This window comes from Rhinopithecus roxellana, chromosome 3 (assembly GCF_007565055.1).
Source record: "Rhinopithecus roxellana isolate Shanxi Qingling chromosome 3, ASM756505v1, whole genome shotgun sequence".
In the NCBI taxonomy this organism is placed as follows: domain Eukaryota; kingdom Metazoa; phylum Chordata; class Mammalia; order Primates; family Cercopithecidae; genus Rhinopithecus; species Rhinopithecus roxellana.
The window spans coordinates 96,261,606-96,284,512 of NC_044551.1; the positions used below are offsets into that span (position 1 = coordinate 96,261,606).

Consider the following 22,907-nt stretch of genomic DNA (forward strand, 5'->3'; position numbering starts at 1 on the left):
TTTGGAGAATGTTCCTTTCGCTTTCCTTTCAAGACTTAGACTTATTTTGTTGATAGGAAAGAAAGAGCTTTGAATGCGGGGCAGTGGGGAAAAATGTCGGGGAGACTGACATAGAGGGCAGGTGTGAGGGAGGTGGTTGTCTGAGGTGAGTGAAACACATGGACGTGACAACTTTTTATTCTGTCCAAAACATAAAAACTGAAGAAAGGAGTTTTTCCCAAAACATTGGAAGAAAAAGACAAGGCTATATGTGGTACCTTCCATGTGGCCTGCAGAGCTCAGACATTTTCTCCTGCAAGACCCCCTGAAGGGATGACACGTCCTCACCGTGCCTCACGTGAAACAAGGACTTCTGCCCTGTGCAAATTTGTGTGGTTGCTTTAGGAATAATTTTGAGAGAGTGAATGAACGATAACATAGGATTTCTGTCTTATCTTGTTTCTTTCTAAGTGTGTTCCTAATGACTGTTTTTTAGGTGGTAGAGATAAACGTGGAGGTCCCATTTTAACGTTTCCAGCCCGCAGCAATCATGACAGAATACGACAGGAGGATCTCAGGAGACTCATTTCCTATCTAGCCTATATTCCCAGGTAAGTTCTGTGTGGCTTGTGCTTGTCACTGATGTCACATTTACAAGAGAGGTGGTGCTGTACTCATTAGAAATCAGCTAAATGGTAGCCTGAATTCCAGGCAAAGTAGTATAAAATGAAAATCATTATCTTTCTCCTTATAACCATTTTGTGACCATTATTGTCTAGTGTAAAACCTTTTGGGGAGCAGAGACATGAAGGCAGGTGTTTTGTTGTGAAGAGCTTTGTCTGTGTTGCCAGTGGATCTGGGATACTCAGCTGGGATTTCAGGATGTGGTGCCTGAGTTAGAAAGCCATCACTGATGATTCTAATACCGTGACACAGAGGCCTGGGTGATGAGAATTGGGTGCTGCTTTTGATAATGCATTTCTGCCTTCTTGGCAAACGTTAGTTCTTTAAAAATAGTCTGTTGATATGTGGCATGAAGTTTGTGGGGCATTAAAAATCCTTATTAGCTATATATTCGGCATAAATTTGGGAATCTCTGTCAAAATTGAGACTCCATTGGTAATGGGAATTTTTAGCATAGATGCCAAAGAACACCAAGAACAAGCAATGTTGTTTTTTCTGGAGAGTCCGAAAGTGGGGAGTCGTGAGTTACTAGTAGTTGGCCTGTGTGTATACTTGAGGAATTTAGAATCTGTTTCTGGGATTCTCTGGGAATGCATTCTATATATTACTCGAGTTTTATTTGTAGATCTAGCTGACAACTGGTGGAGGAAATTTCCTCCCTATGTTAATGTATTAGTTCTTTCTCACACTGCTATTAAGAAATGTTTGGGACTGGGTAATTTATAAAGAAAAGAGGTTTAATTGGTTTAATGGCTAGGGAGACCTCAGGAAACTTATCATCATGGCAGAAGGCAAAGGGGAAGCAGGCACATCCTCACATGGTTGGAGCGGGAGGCAGAGGGTGGGGGTAGGCGGGGAGGTGCCACACACTTTTAAACAACCAGGTCTCATGAGAACTCCATCAGGGGACAGCACTAGGGGGATGGTGCTAAACCATTAGAAACCACCCTCGTGATCCAATTACCTCCCACCAGTCCCGCCTCCAACACTGGGGATTACAGTTCAACATGAGATTTGGGTGGGGACACAGAGCCAGATCGTAACAATGAATATCTCCATTTAATTATTCCAGTTATATTCTGGAAAACATAATACCACTCTGATATAATCTAAGGATACGGTCATGCCTGGAATAGGAGATTTGGTGTGTGTTGCAGGTTGGAGGGGTGCCTGTCTACGAGGAAAGGCTGAGTCCTCTGGTGTCTGTTTTATTCCAGAAAGGCACATACTGAAGGCATTAGTGGCGGCCGTGGTAGAGTGAGAGGAGGTGTTTCCTAAGAGATTAAATGAGGACTGTGAGAGAAAACTCGGCCATAATATGGGCTAGGCTAGATAGTGACCTTAAGGGACATGTTACAAGAGAATGATGTCATTCTCAGTAACAGCATCATGGGTTTCAAGGGTTGTGGTAAAGGTAATAGATCTGCCACAACACGTGGTTCACGGCACTCTTAACCTGTATAGGTTGACACCAGCGGGACAAGGCAGCCATGCCCCTTCATAACAGGGCTGGCTGTGACTGACAGCAATCAGCTTTTGGTCTTGATAGTTTGACTTGCCGGGGAAGTTCTTGGGTTTTCTGTCAGAGTATCCTTTATGAGAAAACTATCACCGTGTGGCATCAGCGACCAAGTGAGCCCTACTTATCTGGAGTAAGTTTTCCCTTTCTTCTTCTGGTAGTTCTTGGGCAGCTGACCTGTTGAAATCTTAGAGTTGGGAAGTAGTTTAGAAGTTATTTATACTCACTATCATTTATAAATAAAAATAGAGTGTAAACTACTACTTACTAAGCTTTTGCTATGTGCTGGGTCTGTGATAATGATGGAAAAAGAAATACAAAGAGCAGTGCTTAAAAAAAAAAATCACTGCCAATCAAAATGATGCTTGTCATATAGTTTAATAAAAGCTAAAGTTGAATTTGATATTCACTCATGTGATTTTAAAAACTGACATAATTTGGATACTATATAGTGGTAACTTTGACAACTTGCTTTTTGGTCTTGAAACCCTATGTTAATAGTAAATATTAAAAATTATTCATTTTATTGATATAAAAATTGGTTCAAGCACGTTTTGGATAATCTGAATGACCCACTTAAAAAAAAAAAACAAAAACTTTTTTGTGGGAAATTGTGAGAATACACAAAAGTGGAGAGAATAAGAATAATATCATGAGCACACGTATACCCATCACCCAGCTTCAGCGTTTATCAGATTTTGCCAATCTTGGTTTTCTCTAATTATTCCCCTGATGTATTTTATAACAAATCCCAAAGATCACATCATGTCACTCAAAAATACTTGTGTGTGTAGGATGACCCTCCGGCCACTGAGTAGTCACTTCATGTCAGTGCCTAGGTTTGCGTTTGCATTAACTGCAGTCCCAAGTCACAAGAAATGCCATTTTGCTTGTCCTTGATTAATGAGCAAATAAGAGAGGTGGAATTAACATGTAAATGATTCATTTGCGAGTGATAATGGAGAAGGATTTCAGTGTAGTCCAGACTGAAAGAAGTGGCCACAAAGTGAGTCCTCTCTGGGCCCTCCCTCCCAGGGTCCTGCAGGTGCTACCCCTAGTGAGTGCATAGCAGCCCGGAGCGCTGTTTGGTTTTAATCAAATAAATTATGTGATACAGATTTTACCAATCTGTAAAAATCATCAGCAAATTACTGGTATGTGGATTTCTTTGGACCCGTGAGTTTGCTTATGTGTAGTTTGTAAGTCTGATTGTTTGTTGTAGTAGAGTGGTATGAACACAAGGCATTTCTACCCAGCTGTACATTTGTGTGTATGTCTTGGGGCCTGTGAGACCTTCAGCTGTATCCAGTGCTCCCTCATGCTTCCCAGATTTGAACGCAGCCCTCCGGCCATTCCTCAGCTAGACAGTCACAGGGCTGGTGTCATCTGTGAAGGGAGAACATGGGCCTCGGAATCAGACTGACTGTGACCTGGGACACTTCATTTTCATTGCTTTCTTGATCTGAAAATGTGATAATGACCTGTACATTTTGGGATCATTGTGAGTATTGAGTAAAATTACTCCTGTAATCGTGCATGGTGCTTGACATGCAGTAGCTTGCTCAGATATAGTGCGATGATTTTCTGATTTCATATTCACCCTTCTATTTTCCTTTAATTACTTTCCTTTTGACATGATTTCTAGAGGCAGATCACATTGTTTTCTTCTGCATGCCTTCTAGATTGTCTGTGTCCCGCACAGTTCAGCCTAAACGTGACCTGAGCAGCTGTGAGGAGTTTGAGTATTATTGCTGGGGTCGCCACTCCCTGCCCCCCCCCCCTTTTTTTAAAAAACAAACAAACAATTGTAGTAGCAAGGTGAGTTCACAAGATTCATTCGCAGTGAGACTTTCCACTAAAAGTGTGCAGGAGAAATCAGAAGCAGCAGCAGTCCTTGCTGCCGTCATTGCAAGTCCTGCACAGCGACATTAATCTCGGAATGTCTCAAGGTGGCTGTTCTCTTATTACTTGAATTGTATTGAATACTAATTATGTTCTAGAACCTTCTGCCTTCTTTAGAATGATTTATAGTTGTTAAATATTAATAGATAAACCACTCTTACTCTTTGTTGTCCACTAATGAAATGATATGAAGATTTTTAATTGATTCATAAATACTCATACAAGAAGATACTTTCTTCATCTAGGGTCCTGTGTTGAGAAGGGACCTTAATTTTATGTAAATTTTCTTTATCTCACAGATAAACATGAGGCTCTTTGGTAAAAATGCTAAAATAACTGGTTAATAAGTCACATTTCCCAAAGAACAGTGCCTCTTAGGTGGTGGAAGCGCTTAGGGCCTTTTTCCTGTAGGCAGCTGTTTATTAGGCGCTTATAAATAGGACTCCATAGGACTCGGGTTTGAGGATGTTTACAAGTCACTGCTGTCTTCATGGTGACTGGTTTTTAACTTGATAAAAACAGATGGATTGAAATGCTGTACACTCCCAGCCCAGTTCATATGCCATTTTCACTACTTAGGAAGCCGCTTGGTGGGAGCAGTTTGATCACGGAGGAAGGTGAATGGTTAATCCTCCTGTCAACTGTGCAAGCTCAGCATAGCTTTTGGTTTTGTTGTTCTGTTGTTAAGCCTGGAGTCATTCAGGATTCCTTTTAAGCTACTTTCAAGTAGAGGGGCTTTGTAGTTCATGTGCATACTGTGTAAGGCCATGTTAAGAGAAAGAAAGGCTTCAAGGGAATTTATCTTGATATGGTGAAGACTGATGGTTACAGTGCAGTCTACCAAATAGCAACTAGTAATAAAACAAGCAAAACGTATTGCCACCGTTTTACAATCTCCTGTCTTTGGTGTACCTCTGGAGTAGCATGCCTTACAGGGCAACAGGCTTCCTTTGCAGAGCTCTTGGCCTCCAGGCACCTGCCTCTTCCTGCTTAGGCTGCCCTCACCCCATTGCCTCCGGCGCCCTGGAGTTTCTGTGGAATGGAATCTGGCCGGACTGCAAACCCCATTAGAGCCCAAGAAAGTCTAGAATGCTTAATTTCTATGACAGGAGACTTTAGGAGACATTTCTGGGAGTCCCATTTGCCTCTAGGTTTCATGAAGGAGGTCAGAAAACAAGTGATGTTTCTGCCTGTGATGTTACCTGGATTGTAACCCAGGACCTAATTGGGATGTGGAGGAGAAGTGATGGCATGAGAGGTATTTGAACTCATTTTAATTTACATCCCTATGGGATAGTTATTAGAAGTTCATCACATCATTCCTAATCAGTTTTCAACATTTGGGTGATAAACTAGGCTGCTGGATCTGTCTGTTTTCTCCTCCTGGCTTTAAACACTGTGTTCCTCTGACTGTGAGCCACCCTCTGATTGGGTCCTACTGCTGGACTCTAACCATACAGCCATTTTTTGGGGGGTGTTTATGCGATACACCCTCTTACTGATGTAGATGTCGTATATACTTTGCATTTGTAAAACATGGAAAACTAGTTACTCTGATAGTCTGAATCAAGATATAGAAGGGAATGGGGTGTGTAAGTGTGAGTTAATTGGGAGGGGGGAAGGGGGGCAAGATTGGGGAGTGAGCCTATGTAACAGCATGAAATTGGTTTTAATTTTGAATTAATTTTGTTTGCATTACTTAATGATAGCAATTAGTTTTCCAGGTTTTTAATTTAGGCTAGTTTTTTTTTGGGGGGAGGAGGGAGGTAATTATCCAAAGCAGAAAAATGTCAAATGTCTTTTCTACCCTAAGGTACATTTATGTTTGGGGAAAACCACATATGCGTATTGAGTACCATAAGGTCCTAGGTATATTTCCAAAAAAGACCTTGCAGGCACTCGTTGCCTGGTTACTGTCTGTTGCAGGCATCAACAGCCTGCGTGGACTGTCAGAGACCCCTCTGTAAGTTAACAGTGAGAGTTGCAGTTGTTCCTTAGCTGTGGGGCCATTTGGAAGCTTGTATCACTGAAGTTGTAACCAAGTGAGACTAAGTATTTTTTTTCACCTGTTTTTAAGGACACCTTGACTCTTGTTGCTCATTCTTTATTGCGGATTTGCATTTTATGTGTTTTCCATGTAGCCAGTAGTTGAGATTTAATAAAATTAGAAGCTGGTACTTTTTTTTTTTTTAAGTGCAATAATGTGGAGAGGAAGAGTATAGTGACTCCTAGCACTGCCTTGATGTATGTCAGAGGCCAGCAGTGTTAGCCAGCATTGCTACCAGATAAAGGCTTAGTACAGTTGTGGAACTAGATTAAAACCACAGAGCCTGCCAGAAGGGTGCCAAGAACTCCCAGGGACGGGTGGAGGGTATTGAAAACCACTGAGACAGCTTCAGGGCCAGGGATAGGGTAAAGGGAATAAAATGGAACATAAGAAAGCTCTCACTATTGCCAGCCATGCTGGTGGGGGATCATTTTCAGCACCTGGGGTGCTGGGAGTCCTGGGGTAACTGCTGTCCACCGGTCTCAGACTGTCCCGAGTCTGGGTTTTGCAGGCTGTCAGGGTTTTGTACCTGCCCGATGCTCCTGGAGACCTTTGCCCGCCAGAGTGACTGGAGGAGTTCATGTAATCAGTTAATGCACCAAGGTCAAGAGAAATGGGCATGGTGACCGTTGTTTTCCTGAAAAGAAGACAAGATGCAAAACCATTAATAAAAAATTGAAATCTTAACAGGTTTTGCAGGTTGAACACGAAGCATGTGTAGCCTGGGTCTCTTCCTTTATGGTACAAGGGAGGGACGGGAAGGAGCTGAGCATAGTGTGCTCCCTCCCGTGCCTCTGCACACGTCTGGCAAGAGAGGGAAGCTGGGTCTGTGGCACCCAGTGGGACTCTGAGCAGACACAGTGACAAGAGATGCACCCCGTCTTCAGCCATGTTTTCTTTCTTCGCAGCGAGGAGGTCTGCAAGCGCGGCTTCACGGTGATCGTGGACATGCGCGGGTCCAAGTGGGACTCCATCAAGCCCCTGCTGAAGATCCTGCAGGAGTCCTTCCCCTGCTGCATCCACGTGGCCCTGATCATCAAGCCAGACAACTTCTGGCAGAAACAGAGGACTAATTTTGGCAGTTCTAAATTTGAGTTTGAGGTAACTTCCCCTGTGTGGCTAGACCCACTAAACAAGTTGGTGTGGTTTACTAAAAGCTGTTGAGGCTAATGATTTTTTTTTTTAAACCACGTATTAAACAGGAGCTGCATATCTTATGAACACATGATACGTAAAATTAGTTATTGCATGAAACGACAGAGCTGCGTTCATTATCCAAGTGAATTGTTTTACCCACATGGACTTAGGTTTCAGTTCCCTTGGATTGGGTGATGGGCCGTTGAGTTGTGAGGCCTTGGCAGAGAAGCTTGCTTGCTGCCTTGGGTTTCACTTGACAGACAGCTTTACCAGGCAGCACAGTGGCTTTGCATGGTTACAGATTCATTCTCCTTACCTCAGCCCTGGAGATGAGGGAATGTTACGGATAAATGCCCAACTTCGGAGTCCCTAAGTCTCAACCTGTAATGGATAATGGAGAGAATGCGTGTGTTAGGCCTTTGATTTCTGAAAATGGAGGTAGTGTGCTAAAAACTGTGCAGAGTCCTGAATTCAGTTAGGCATGGAAGATTGCCATCTTTCAGTGGTCAAAACAAAACCAAACCCTCAGCCCACTAATTATTCTCCTTCCCACTGTAACCTCCTCTCCTTAAGCTACCAAGGTTCTGACAGGGCCTTTGGTGCAGTTAGTTTAATGAGATGGTTATGGGAGGAAAGTCTTCCTGCCGGCTTGAAACTTGATTCTTGCTCCATTTGGAATAAGATTTTAATATTTTCTAATAAGAAGCTATGGTTTTTGGTTGAACGCTTCCTCTGGCAAATCTGCTCAAATGTTAGGTTTCAGTGGATGTATTCATATATTTGAAGGTAAACAGTAGTAATAATATTAAACATCAGACAGTGTTAATACTTAATCTTTAGGTTATAATGCTATACTTTTCAAAGTGTTTGCACAGGTATATTACTTGGATTTTTTAATTCTTTCGATAGTGCTCATTTTTCTATCCGATATCTGAACTTAGTTTTAAATTTGAAACTACTCCGGAGGTTTACTACACTCCATCAGAAAGATGAACCCAGTAAGCCTTTTTCTTCATAGAGAATAGGAAATAATTTCGGAGGACAGTTTATTGGGCATTAATTATTTTCTTGATGCAGAATTGAAAGTGCGTTGTATTTAATTGTAAGTGTTTTAAGTAAAAATAATGGTCTGGCAATACAATTCATACAGGTTTTTCCAGTCTAGTTTTGATCTCTCCCTCTGGGCTCTTAAAGGCACCAGTTTTTCTATGGAACTTGTTACACTGTTACCAGTCTCTCTCTGTCCCCGCCAGTGATTGCCTCTGTGGAGATTATTAAAAGTTCAGCAGGGCTGGGTGTGGTGGCTCATGCCTGTAGTCCCAGCACTTTGGGAGGCTGAGGTGGGTGGATCACGAGGTCAGGAGATCAAGACTATCCTGGCTAACACAGTGAAACCCTGTCTCTACTAATAATACAAAAAATTAGCTGGGCGTGGTGGTGGGCGCCTGTAGTCTCAGCTACTTGGGAGACTGAGGCAGGAGAATGGCGTGAACCCAGGAGGCAGAGCTTGCAGTGAGCCGAGATTGTGCCACTGCACTCCAGCCTGGGCAACAGAGCAAGACTCTGTCTCAAAAAAAAAAAAAAAAAAAAAAAGTCCAGCAAACGAGAGAGGAATGGGCCTATGGTAGGATTATAGGCAGAAGTGCTGGATCAGGAGTCATCCCTCTTTCTAGCTCTGCTGCCTTCTGCTGTTTCTTTTGCCAACCAGCATGCCAAACCAGCCCTTCTTTGTTTTCTCTTTTGGTTCTAGGTCACAACTCTTTCTCCTTCACCTTTGTCTTTGCATTTAATCATCCCCCCCCCCCATGTTTTCCTTGAGGCATATTAATATTAATCTGCTTCACACTATAATAAGGCGAGGTTAAGATTTCTTGCTGAGGCCAGGCACAGTGGCTTATGCCTATGATCCCAACACTTTGAGAGGCTAAGGGAGGAGGACTGTTTGAGGCTGGGAGTTCGAGCCCAGCCTGAGAAAGTTAGCAAGAGCCTGTCTCTATATTTTGTTTTAAAAATTAGCCAGGTGTGGCCGGGCACAGTGGCTCACACCTGTAATCCCAGCACTTTGGGAGGCCAAGGCGGGCGGATCACAAGGTCAGGAGTTCCAGACAACCTGGCCAACATGGTGAAGCCCCGTCTCTACTAAAAATACAAAAATATGCTGGGCATGGTGGCAGTCACCTGTAATCCCAGCTACTCGGGAGGCTGAGGCAGGAGAATCGCTTGAAATCGGAAGGCAGAGGTTGCAGTGAGGTGAGGTTGCGCCACTGCACTCTAGCATGGGCAACAAGAGCAAAACTCTGTCTCAAGCTTTACAGTGTGCAGTGATCGCCATACTCCACTCTGGAAGACAGAGCAAGACCCTGTCTTTTTTTTTTTTTTTTTTTTTTTAAATGGCTGGGCGTGATGTCTCACGCCTGTAATCCCAGCACTTTGAGAGGCTGAGGTGGGTGGATCATTTGAGGTCAGGAGTTCGAGACCAGTGTGACCAACACGGTGAAACCCCGTCTCTACTAAAAATACAAAAAAATTAGCCTGGTGTGGTGGTGGGCGCCTGTAGTCCCAGCTACTCAGAAGGTTGAGGCAGGAGATCGCTTGAACCTGGGAGGCAGTGGTTGCAGTGAGTTGAGATCGCACCACTGCATGCCAGTCTGGGTGACAGAGCAAGACTCCATTTCAAAAAATAATAATAATATATAAAGATTTTTGCTTAGATTGTAATTGACTAAAACTTTGTCACTGTTAAATTGCAGTGTAGTACAGATTATATACAACTCTAGGACTGTTCAGAATCACAGCAGATTATTGCAATGAATAAAACATTGCCTCTGTCCATAGCTCTGTCAAATGAGCCTCTGCCAGCTTTCTTGCCAACTCTTGAATATTTTCTAAATTTTTATAAACTCATTCATATCCCATCATCTGTTATTTGATGGGCAGTGGGGTTAGGCTTAGGCAAGATGAATGACAGGGTGGTCTGGTTGGAGCAGCATTCATCATTTAATAGGCAGCCCACATGTAATTGAATTTAGAGTGACGTTGTGCTTAAAAGGGTTTTGATGCCCATGAGCAAGACGTTTGTGTAATAGCAAGTAGTAGAAAACCTCCACAGAGTTTCTGGCTTGGATGAAAAAGAATGGGTAGAAGAATGCATTGATGTAAGTGAAATTTCCGCATTGTTTGCTCTGAACTTGCAATTTAACCTGTTTCCTGGTTTAATGTGTCTGTTATAGTGAGTTAATCTCCACCTTCTTGGAAAGAAATCTCATTTCTTTAGCTCTCATGAAATACACGATTCTACAATTTTAGGTATTCCAACTGACATACATGTGTTGCTGTAATGGATTTGTCTTTCATTGTACTGATAATGCTTCTTTCATCTACATTTATTTTTATGGGGCCAGAACCAGGTATGTTGTTTTCTATAAAAAGATTAACTTTGAAAACCTGTGACTGAGCATTGCAAATTGCATTATGTTAAAACTATATAAAATTGGTTCATCTTCTCATACATGATTTTTTTTCCCTTAAGACAAATATGGTCTCTTTAGAAGGCCTTACCAAAGTAGTTGATCCTTCTCAGCTAACTCCCGAGTTTGATGGCTGCCTGGAATACAACCACGAAGAATGGATTGAAATCCGAGTTGCTTTTGAAGACTACATTAGCAATGCAACCCACATGCTGTCTCGGCTGGAGGAACTTCAGGACATCCTAGCTAAGAAGGAGCTGCCTCAGGATTTAGAGGGGGCTCGGAATATGATCGAGGAACATTCTCAGCTGAAGAAGAAGGTGATTAAGGCCCCCATCGAGGACCTGGATTTGGAGGGACAGAAGCTGCTTCAGAGGATACAGAGCAGTGAAAGCTTTCCCAAAAAGAACTCAGGCTCAGGCAACGCGGACCTGCAGAACCTCTTGCCCAAGGTGTCCACCATGCTGGACCGGCTGCACTCGACACGGCAGCATCTCCACCAGATGTGGCATGTGAGGAAGCTGAAGCTGGACCAGTGCTTCCAGCTGAGGCTGTTTGAACAGGATGCTGAGAAGGTAAAGACGGGGAGGCTAATGCCTCAGTGGACGTGGGGGAAGCCAGTGCTGGTGGGTTCGGGTGGAAGGAAAGAGAAAAGGTGGAGAATGGTAAGGCTACACTCACCGTGTGTGCTCCAAACCAGTGAGGGTCATTTCAGAAACGGCACTGAAATCTGTTTTCCAGTTTTACTTATTGTGCAATGCAGTGCTGTTTTAGAAAATTTGAGTTCAAATTACTTATGCTTTGGTCTAGGATGCCTGTAAGATAGGAATGATACTTTCACTTAAAAGAGTGAACATTTCGGCCATGCTTGGTGGCTTACGCCTGTAATCCCAGCCCTTTGGGAGGCCGAGGTGGGCTGATTAGCTGAGGTCAGGAGTTTGAGACCAGTCTGGCCAAAATAGTGAAACCCCGTCTCTACTAAAAACACAAAAATTAGCTGGGTGTGGTGGCACACCCCTGTAATCCCAGCTACTCAGGAGGCTGAGGCAGGAGAATCGCTTGAACCCATGAGGCAGAGGTTGCAGTGAGGCCAAGATCGTGCCACTGCATTTCAGCCTGGGTGACAGAGTGAGACTCTGTCTTAAAAAAAAAAAAAAAAAAAAAAAAAGTGAAAATTTCACAGGGTTATGTTATTGACAGAACACCGTTCCAATCTATTGAGTATGTTTTTAAAATCAAGACGAGTAATGTGTTAAAAGTAACAGTTTCTGGGTAATATAGTCAGTAATGACCTCTAGTCTTATGCTTTATTCTTATGCGCCAGGCAGACCAACTGGTCAAAGTGAATCCTTATCAATTACTGGCTAATTGAATCTTAGCAATGTGAAAACTGGGCATTTATTCATAGGTATGTGTTGCAAGCCATGAACTTGGGTGAATTAATCACTAAGTTTTATTTGAGCTCACTGAATTTTATATTACATGGACAGGAGAATATTTTGTAAAGTGAAAATCCACGTTAGAATTCTTGGATGTGAAAGGACTTTTCGAAAGGTGACAATCCGGTGTTTTTGTTACCAAAGCTTTTAACGTATCTGCCAGTGTTCTTTTGTTTTAAGTAGCACCTTGTCTAAGACATTGGAATACCTTCCTTTCAATTACTAGAAAAACAGGTTACTGTCCCTGGGATTCTGGTTCAAGTCATGGTAGCAATGCTAGTTGATGACAATCATCTATATTTTCTTAAATGTTTTCATTTGCAAATGTCTTAATTGACATCCTTGTCTAAGTAACATCTATATTGAATCTTAAGGGAGATGTTATTGTTAGTTTTTCCTGCCTGTTTTATTTTTACAGTAAATTTTATGGGTTTGCAATCTGCACAGGTGTCTATGTACTTCTTGATTAAATAGTGTAATCTTTTAGTCATTGATATTTCTGTCAGTAACCTGTGGGCACAGCAGAACCCATCCAAAGACCTGTAAGTTCCTAATTTCACCCTAACAGGTCTTTAATTGAAGCTCATTGTGGCAAATTAAGTGGTTCAGTGTGGCAGGGAGACAGGACCGGGAGTCAGAGGATCAGAGTTTTTAATTAGTCCAGGGGATTAGAATAACTCTCTTTACTTATCTGCTTCTTAATTCCTTCTCTGTAAGAGGAACACATCAGATAAGATTTTCTGGTAGGTCCTGCAAGTTCAGAACTGCTGACTTGTTCTCTGAAGTAAAGACTCTTTTGAGAGAGTCAGACAGCACTTGAAGTTGTCCAGGGAAGGAAGTTGCCCTTTCTTGGTACTGCCCCATCTGTGGGCCTGTGCAGCAGTTTCTCTTTCTGGAGTGATTCCAGGTTGTCTTTTTCCTTCCGGTAGATGTTTGACTGGATCACACACAACAAAGGCCTGTTTCTAAACAGCTACACGGAGATTGGGACCAGCCACCCTCATGCCATGGAGCTCCAGACGCAGCACAATCACTTTGCCATGAACTGTATGGTAAGACACTCAGAACAGCTGGACCCTGCCACGTGACAGTGTTTTAGCAAATGGGAGGCATTTGGCAGATGCTGGGCTGGGGCTCTCAAGGGGCCCTCAGAGTGGCTGTTGATTTTAGCAGCTGACCTTCACGTGGAGGGTGTTCCCTAGGGTTCCATTGTCTCAGTATCCCACATTTTAAGTTTTAAAGAAAAATGAAAACAGGCAAACAGACGAACCAGTGAAACTTGAACCGATGACTTGGCTAGTTCACCACAGACACTTCGGATGCCAGCTCCTGTGCTCCGCCTCATAGGAGCCCATGGGGACCCCAGCAAAGCTGCTGGGAGGCACAATGGGTCCCCCGGACGGAGTGCTGTCAGTTTGCTGGCTGCTGTTACCCGCTGCTGACCTCAGGGCACTTGCTAGTTCTCTTGAGGCATGAGATTTCCTTCCGAGCTGAGCTGGAGTACTGGGGTCTGGCTCTTAGCCTTCCCTGGGATCCCCTGGTCCTCTTTAAGGTTGTTGCATCTGCTACTCTTGGCTGTCGTGACTCCATCAGGATCTTAGAGGCCAGATAGGGGGCGACTGTAGGACTACATCACAGAAACCAAAACCAAACCAAATCACTGAATTTTGAGTAGCACTTCTGTTACAGTTTTATAGTTAATATTACTAAAACTGTATGTTCTATAGAACATTTGCTTGATTCTGTAGTCTGTGAAGCTTCTAGAAATTTCCTCTTCAGGGACGAAGAGTTTTGGTTTGGACTTTAAGCCAGCCTTGTGAGGATTATCCACTCTTAAACCTTGTAACATTTGTTGTAGAGCATTAAAGCAATATGAACCAGCCTGGGCAACACAGCAAGACCCCATCTCTAAAAAAAAATTAAAAAATTAGCCGGGTGTAGTGGTGCATGCTTGTAGTCCCAGCTATTTGGGAGGCTGAGGCTGGAGGATCACTTGAGCCCAGGAGTTGCAGGCAACAGGAACGCCACTGCATTCCAGCTTGGGTGACAGAGCAAGACCTTGTCTCAAAAACAAAAATACAAATAAAGTAATATAAAGACAGGGTTTTTGTTTAAGTTAATTCAGTTAGATGCCATTTAATTAAAATATAGTTAACTAGGTGCTACAATTTAGGTAGTTTCAAAGATAAGATTTTACAATATAATTTTTAGTAATAAATGCCGTCAGAAAGTTTTAAATCTGTTCTAGAATTTAAAGTAAGAGGATTTCTGGTTTGAATCATCAAACTTGGGCATAGATAAAAATTTCTTTGTAAAAAATTGCTGTCTTTTTTTTAGAATTTTCTGAAACTTTTGGCAAGAGACCATTCAGTCATGCCACATACTTTAAAAACTAGAAATACTAAAATATGTGCTAGAAATTAACAGAAAAATATATTCTCTCTTCCCCCTTTCTTCACCTTTGTTAGTGGCAGATTTAGGACTCAAGGGAGTAGGAACCATAGTGTAGCAGACAGGAAAATGGGTTGTGGATGTAGAGGCTTTTAATTCTGAGTTTCTTATTTGCTGTGTGACCTTGGGAAGGCTGTTTAACCTCTTTGAGCCTTAGTTTCCTAGTCTGTAAACTGGGGGTAATACCTGCCTTCCATGGTGTTACATGTATATGTAAAATACAAAACATATTGCTTGACACGGAGTAAGTACTGTATAAATGTTAATTCTTACCAGTGATGTTATCAATATAATTAAAGATGCACTTAAAGCAGGTAAGAAACTTAAAAGTATGAGTTACAGCTATTTTTGGGGGGGAGTTCGAGTATATTTTCTAATTTTCTACAATATATTTCTGTTACTTTTGTAAGTCAAACTTGTAATACAGTGCATGTGGGTAGCTCGGTGCCGGGATGGTGGCGCCTGCTGGGGAGCTTTCTGGACCAGGCCTGCTCCTTGTGTTGAGTACCTCCGCGAATCCCTAGTGTCTGTGACGTTTAATAATGCAGGGCAAGGGTATTTAACCTTCAGCGCCTTCTGCTCGCTGTAGTGTTTTGCACAATTTCTGACAAAATAAGGATACTAAATACCATTATGCCAAGTTAACAGCTTTTAAAGAAAGCATATTAAGGGATACCAACAATTATGCACGTTCTACTATAACAGATATTTGTAAAAACTATGATGATAAGAATGTAGGTGTAGGTACTTTTAATTTAGGGAATTGTACGTTGCCATATTTATGTCCAGGCTATAGATTTATGTGTGCTAGAAGTGATGGAGAGATGGAAAAAGCATCGTACATAGACTAGTAAAATCTGTATTTCTATAAAAGTAATACAGGAAGCTGTAACAATCTAGGGATGGGTGAGTAGGGTCAGTGGTTGTCACAACAGAGCCATCCAAAGGGACATCTCTTCTCCAGATCCGAACAGAGCGCATCTTGTCCTTTTCCTAACAGACCTGTTGGACTGGTTTTTCTCTTTTAAAGATACAGAGAAAGCAAAATTAGCAAATCTAGTTTCTTGTCACTTTACTAGGAGGGAGGAAAAGAGAGAAAGAATGCACTTGGGAATGGGAGGCCTTGCTTTTAATTTACCGGATGCCAATTAGAGCATTAATGCCACACGAGCCAGAGAGGTCACCTCACTGAGCATGGCTTGACTGTTGCAGCCTCTTTCTGCGACTCCAGACATGCGATGTCTGTTAGCTGATTCTAGCCTTCAGATGCAGCCCGGAGATGTAACCCTGAGGCTGGAGTCCTGTGGTTCTAATTCCAGACAGAGGCAACTCCACCAAGTTCTGGTTTGGGTCAGAAATAGAGGGAAAGGATGAATAAAAGAAGATACAAAGAAAGAATGAACAAGTGAGTTCTTTCAGCCGCTGACTTGGGGGGACTGCAGGCAGCAAGGGACAGGAAGGAGGCTGTTGCGGGGTCCCTGTTCGAGGCAGTGGGAGATTGGCTCAGAGGGGTTGTGTGGGAAGCGAGCGAAGGGGGGAAAACGTAGAGGAGTTTGGATAGATCAGAAAATCAGACTGGGGCAACATTGAGAGGAGCCAAAGATGTAGCTACAATTTTGGGGGACCCACGGGGAGGGATGAGGTGGTAACACTGCACAGAAATAATAAATGCATGAACAACAGCAACTTCAGATTTGCTGAAGGTCTGAATCCCCCACCATCCACCACACCACACGATGTGCTACTGAGCCTTAAAGAACACTGGAGGTGGGAAGGGAAACTCCATAGTGAGAGCTTATTCTGCAAAAAGGGTGGGTTTTTAAAAATCCCTGTTTTTGAAATAAACTGATAGACTCAAAGATAGGAATTTTGACAGAGTAGAAAAGCTTTATTTAAAATTTGAGCATAGCATTGTTGTGTTTTTACTGCAATTCATATTCCTGAGAGAAGGTGGATCTATTTACAGAATATTTTCTGTTGGCACCAAAAAAATGACTTGGGCGTATGTAGAAAGGAGAGCTTGCTTTCGCACAAATAGCCTTTGGTTGCTAGGTATGTGTTTTTGGGTTTCTGGGTTCTAGTTAAAAACCAGAGCGCTGGGTCCCTCAGTTCTCCGTGACTGCCTGGCAGCAGGCTTGCCATCTGGACCCTGTTCAGTATTTGAAGCCAAGAAGTGAGTAATAGTATATTTGTGTGCACCCACTTGTGTATTTGATTGCTTTGTGCTGAACAATTATGCCTTTCAGCTAGTTGATTTGTAATTTTACAGTTTTAAAAATAGAAATGGAAACCAATACTTCAAGTTTATGGAAATCTAGAGAGCAAATATGTATAATATTATAAAATCAGATGATGCTCCTGGGAAAGATGTGATCACTGGTAGAAGCCTGTGTTTCAGCAGGTGGTATCTGGGCTTCTTAGAAGGGAGACTCTTACTTGCTCTCCCCTGAGGAGCCCTCTTTTCCTGCCCACTTTGCAGAACGTGTATGTAAATATAAACCGCATCATGTCGGTGGCCAATCGCCTGGTGGAGTCTGGCCACTATGCCTCGCAGCAGATCAGGCAGATCGCGAGTCAGCTGGAGCAGGAGTGGAAGGCATTTGCGGCAGCCCTGGATGAGCGGAGCACCTTGCTGGACATGTCCTCCATTTTCCACCAGAAGGCCGAAAAGGTCAGTGCCTCGAACCCCCAGCCCACGAGGTGGTAACCAGAATAGTTCTTCCTCCATGAATATTGGTGTGTGTGCGAGCACTCTTGTGTAGCACATACTGTGAGCTCCGCATGTGAGCTCTGAAGTCACTCGGCCCTGAGTTTGAATTCCAGCTCTCTTAGTCCTTGCTGTGCAACCTTAGGTAAGTGACTTAGCCTCTCTGGTTTGTTTTCTCATTTGTAAAGTAGAAATAAAAGTACCTGCTTGAGTGGACTGTTGATGTAAATGTGATGCTAGGTGCCCCACGCAGTGCCCAGCACAGTAAGCACTAAGAAGTGGCAGCTGCTCTGCTCTTCCCCTCCTCTCCTGGCTTCTTCTTTCCTCTTATCCCTTGTTGATAGTGCTTTATTACTCCAGTTGGGATGCTTTGGCAGCAAGGAACAGAACGCCCATCAGTGGTACAGACGTCAAGGGTTTACTTTTCTCACAAACTGCGAAGTTCTAAGGCATAGGCACCTCCAGTTGCACGGCTAGGGAGGGGTGGTGTCTGCCGCCCTCAGGCTTGCTGGGCCTCCCCTCACAGTCGGGGCAGCACACCTCAGCTCCACGCAGCAGCTCCTCCTCAGCCACAGCGCCCACCCTCCACAGGGATGGCTGTAGCTGTCTTTGCCTGCCAGCTTATAAGGGAAGCATTTCCAGAGGCCACGCCCCCAGCACACTTCCCCTCAGTTCCCATTGGCTGGTCTTTGGGTACACATCCATGCCTTGCTGCAAGGGGTGGAGGAAAGGGTGGATCTGGTGTTAGCCTCTTTAGGGAGGTGCTGCCAGCAAGGGTGAGGGAGGAAAATGGCTTTTTTGGGTACACAATCGACAGTGTCTTTCATAATTACAAACTTAGCTACATGGCATCTGACTTTGGCTTCATTTGCTGACAGATGTGCTGTGTCAAAATTTCTAGTTTAAGAAGTAATGGGTAATATACGTCCCCAACACTCCCCACACCTCCACTTAAGCAAACTTGCTTAAACAAACACTCTGAAAGTAGCAACATGGAAGGAATTTGCTCATGACTCAGACTTTATTATTGGAAGGTGAGCAGCGCAGTGAAGACCTTTTCAAGATGGGGAAGAGCAAAACGGTTGCTTAATTTAAAAAGGGGAAACATCAGCGTATCTTCCTCAGGGTTAATTTTTGGGGGAAAGACTGCATTCAGGGATTTGCATGGATGCTTCTTAAGGAAATAGTATCTCTTTAATCTAGAAACAGGCTCTGTTGAAGAGTGCAGAAGTAAATAAAGGAAGATAGAGGCCCCAACTTGCCTAGGATTTTGGCAGGGCAGTCAGAATGTTGCACAAGACACTAATTAGCAGTGATCTCAACTCCAGAAACCTTTAAAGTATAAAGCAAGAGAGGAAGCTGAGTGATATATAAAGAGAAGCAAACCTTCATAGTATCATGTAAAAGCTGAGCGTTTCAATGGTAGGATTTTTCTATTTTCTAACTTTATGCATTTGACTAATTTTGTGATAAAAGATAGACAAAAGCCCACACACAAAAACAACTTTTTAAAGTAACAGGAGCTCCTTCAGCATAAATAGAACCATCTTCATGACCTTGTAGCCATCTCCGATCCTTATCGTTGTACAAAATAGCAATACGCTTGATCATTTGGCAGTAAGATGATATGAATGAATTTGAAGCAGGACAAGCTGCGTGGGTGAATGTTAGATAGGCTGAAGCATAACACACAGGGAACATCTTTCGTAAACATGACGGGATTCAGAATTGTAAATAAACCCAGAGATTAATTGCTGCTGTGACCTGCCTGAAAATAATCTAGAAACATGGGTTCCATGGGGCATTTTCCTTCCAGTGTTTTATTATAAAAAATTTTAAACATACAGCAAAATTGAAAGCCTGGGGTATTCTCATCTGGATAAAATGAAAGACTGTAATTTATGGATTTGAAGGAAATGAAACTAGGCAAACACATTATCGAACAGAATTTTATAGGACGCCGCATAAACCGGAAGGGAGCCTGAAGTCTCAGTGCATATAAGGTGGCCAGAGAAGAAGCTAAATTCGAGCAAAGGGACAGTAATCTAATGAAGAAGGGGCCCAGCGTGTATTCCAGACCTTAACGAAGCAACAAGGCCTGCATGTAAACAACTGAAACGCACAGATGAGAGATTAGGACGTCTTCAGAAAGACGGTCCATACTTGCAAGTAAAAATGAATTGTGTCTCATCCCCCCACTGAAGAAAAGTAAGATCCTTGAAATTCTGATGCTTATCACTAAAGTGGTTTTCTTTTCCCAACATAGCAATCCCGAGTATAGGTCAACGTTGTTCCCTCTTTTTAAATGGTTTGCCTTCTAGTTACGCTCAAGCTGTTTTCATAAACTCAGTCTGGAAAGGACCAGAAACTTGGACATCCTAAGTAGGTTTCCATCATAGTCACCTCTTTGAATCACATCCGGAGTGTTCATGTGGAGTTTAAATCTGATTAGGGGGACATAAGGCTCAAATATGTGACCCCATGGTTAATGAGCTTACTAATGGCAGCCGCCTTCTCTGTAAGGATTACAGCTCTTAGCTGCACCGTGCAGCCCTGCCCTCTCTCTCCATGGGTGTTCTTATGCTAGTGTTTGCTGTGGCTTTATAAACATAACTCTGAAGTTAAAGCTAGATGAGAATGATTCATAGATGGTATAACTTCCATAGATGTGTCAGCCAGTGTGTCTTGTGTCCTCATCTCCAGTGAAGGTGTGGGATCACAGTATCCGTTCACAAACATGGACACACAACCACAGTGTTAATGTTGTTACTGGTAGATGTTGCGTAGGGGCTCCAGCCTTTGCTTGTCTTGGTCATGTGCTATATCCACAGCACAGACCCTTTATGTTAAGAAGCTTTCACAGCAAATACCATTAGAATTACATTTTTATAAAACAAAATGACTTGATTTTGCTATAGCTGAAAATCTCCTTTTACGGTGACCTCAGACTGCACTGCCCATTGTGATGGCCTGTCACCACGTGTGGCTATTGAAGCTACTCAGAGTTAAATAATAAGATGATAAAATCATTTAAAACATAGAATTAAATTAAAATAATAGTTGCTTATTCACCGTATTGGGAGCAACACGTGGCCAGTGGCTACTGTACTTGGCAGCACAGGTGCACATTTCTGTCCACTCGGGTAGTGCTTGTAGAGGCTTACCTACGGAGTGGGCCGCATGCCTGCCGAACACCTTCATTCATCTAGGACTAGGCCTTCTGTGCTTTGATAATAACTGAAAATAAAGTAACAGTGTTTGTATCGTTCTTTAATATTTAGAGAGCTCTTTAACACGAAATCTCATTTCATCCTTCAGTCAGCCCAGTGGAGTAGATGAGACGGTAGTATTACTGTCCTCATAAGCCGTATGGGGAACAATTTGGCCATGTTTCCAAAGCTAGAACTTTCGCTGAGGTCTATGGCTGGGTCTTTCAGTTCCTGACATAATAAGTATTTCACAATTGCATTAATATTCTTATAAAAGTTCACTTCCCATAAATATTTTTAGAATTAACATTTATAATAAACATGACATAGACGCAAGTTCTAAATCTAGGAAATTTCCATCCCTTTGTCTCCTAAGTCCAGCTTAGTGCCTGTGCTCAGCTGAGGCTCCATCAAGAGGTGGCGGTGGTGAGAGGTGGATGGGAGTGCAGTTCACTAGCTTCGAGGATCCCATCTCTGGTTGGTGGGACCCAGAACAGGCAGAAGAAATGAGCGGTTCCCAGATCGCAGGTGCCCTCTGAGCAGATGGAGAGTAGTAGAGTAGTAAATGCTTAGGAAAAGCAATCTGTTAATTATTTATCCAAGGTCTCCTCTTAAAGCTATGTATATGAATCACTGTTCCCTCCTCTGCTTGCCTCTGTTTTGCAAACTGGGTGATCCAGGCTTCCTTCATCGTTTATTCAGCAACACTTGCTTAATACCACCATTCTGCTCAGCTTCAGGATCCCCAGATCTGAAGTAGGCTCCTGATCTGAATTGACAGAGCAACATTTCATTCTCTCGCACTCTTCGGCCTTCACCCCCAGTCCACCAGATGCTTTGTATTCACATATTTTGATTTACGGAGCACTTAAAGCATCAGATACTAAGCCAGCTGCTCTGATCTCATTAGACTGCAGTAGATACCTTCTGTCCTTCTCACCTCCTAAGTGTCAGGCTCTGTGCTAGACGTGTTCCCCCAGCGTTGCAGTCCCAACCTGGGTTTCTCTGGATGGTAGCAGGTATGTGTGTATATGTGTATCAGAGTGAGGGAAGTGCAAGGTCCCCCCTCGTATGATAGCATTACCATATTAGAAGCTTTTCTATGAGGTTCTGTTATGAAGGTATCTGTTGAATTTCGACACCAAACTTGACCTCAGAATGCCTTTTCTTTGTGGAATGCCTGTTGACACCCTGTTCCCTGTTCCATGAATCTCTGAATGGGGATTGTTGTGCTGGTGCTGTTGGTTTCAGACCCTCTGGGCATTCAGCCTTTCAGAAAACAATCAGGCCTAGAGCTTGCTCTGTGTGTGTTGTGTCTTAGAAATAAAGAACAGAAAAATGATGCTGTGCAAAACCCTCTGTAAAACCATGGCTAGGATTATTTCTTTTCTTTTCTTTTCTTTTTTTGAGTCACAGTCTCGCTCTGTCGCCCAGACTGCAGTGCAGTGGTGCAGTCTCGGCTCACTGTAAGCTCCGTCTCCCGGGTTCACGCCATTCTCCTGCCTCAGCCTCCCAAGTAGCTGCGACTACAGGAACCCACCACCTCGCCAGGCTAATCTTTTGTATTTTTAGTAGAGATGGGGTTTCATTGTGTTAGCCAGGATGGTCTCAATCTCCTGACCTCGTGATCCACCTGCCTCGGCCGCCTGAAGTGCTGGGATTACAGGCGTGAGCCACTGCGCCTGGCCTTGCAAGGATTATTTCTATCACTGGGCTGTTACTAACCCAGAAAAAAGGCAGAATCCTTTGTCCACAGGTTTTTGTGTAACACACCATCCTTCCCTGGCTGTATTTTTTCAGAGAAGTATAATCAGTGCCCTCTCAGGATACTTTAAGAAATTATGAGTTAGTTCTAATTACAGAAGTATGTAAAACTTCTTGAATGTTTTTATCTTTATGGGTTGTTCCTTCAAAAATTGGAGTCGAATATACTGTAGTGATTTTGATACAGTGATATGTTAGTCTGATGCTTCTGTTCATTAAATTGTGAAGTATTATATAACTGAAATGTGTTTCCACCGTGTTCTGTCAGAAGCGTTTTGATCTTAAGAACATGTTGCAGCTCCTCTTGGTTTTGGATGTTCTGCAGTGGCCATTGTCCCGGAGCACTTAATTGCTGACTTAGACCTGATGATTTATTAATGACGATGGTTAACCTCAATCAATTTGTGTTTGAAAAACACAATAATTTAATAATTGGTATTAAATGCAATAAGGGAAGATGTTAGAGAGAAATAGAGCTCAGAAATAGTGACAGTCATCTGACCTGACCAAATTGACATTTATAGAACATGCCACCAAGAAATACTAATGCCATGTGAATTGGCCTCAAGCCCTAAGGTCTGCATAGATACTTTTCTGCACTC

General features: G+C 42.9%; 1 protein-coding gene across 5 annotated transcripts in view; it reads left to right on the plus strand.

Moving 5' to 3' along the window:
* The window catches only part of TRIO (trio Rho guanine nucleotide exchange factor), a 367,782-nt gene that overhangs the window by 139,961 nt on the left and 204,914 nt on the right, over positions 1-22,907 (plus strand). For all 5 annotated transcript variants that reach the window (XR_004056304.1, XM_030926983.1, XM_030926984.1 and 2 more), the window contains exons 3-7: positions 476-590; positions 7,040-7,232; positions 10,798-11,310; positions 13,104-13,226; positions 17,105-17,296. Coding sequence is in view for 4 of the 5 variants with exons in the window: in XM_030926983.1 (XP_030782843.1) it covers positions 476-590; positions 7,040-7,232; positions 10,798-11,310; positions 13,104-13,226; positions 17,105-17,296 (1,136 nt within the window). In the remaining variant the exon portion in view is untranslated. The remainder of the gene's footprint in view (positions 1-475; positions 591-7,039; positions 7,233-10,797; positions 11,311-13,103; positions 13,227-17,104; positions 17,297-22,907) is intronic.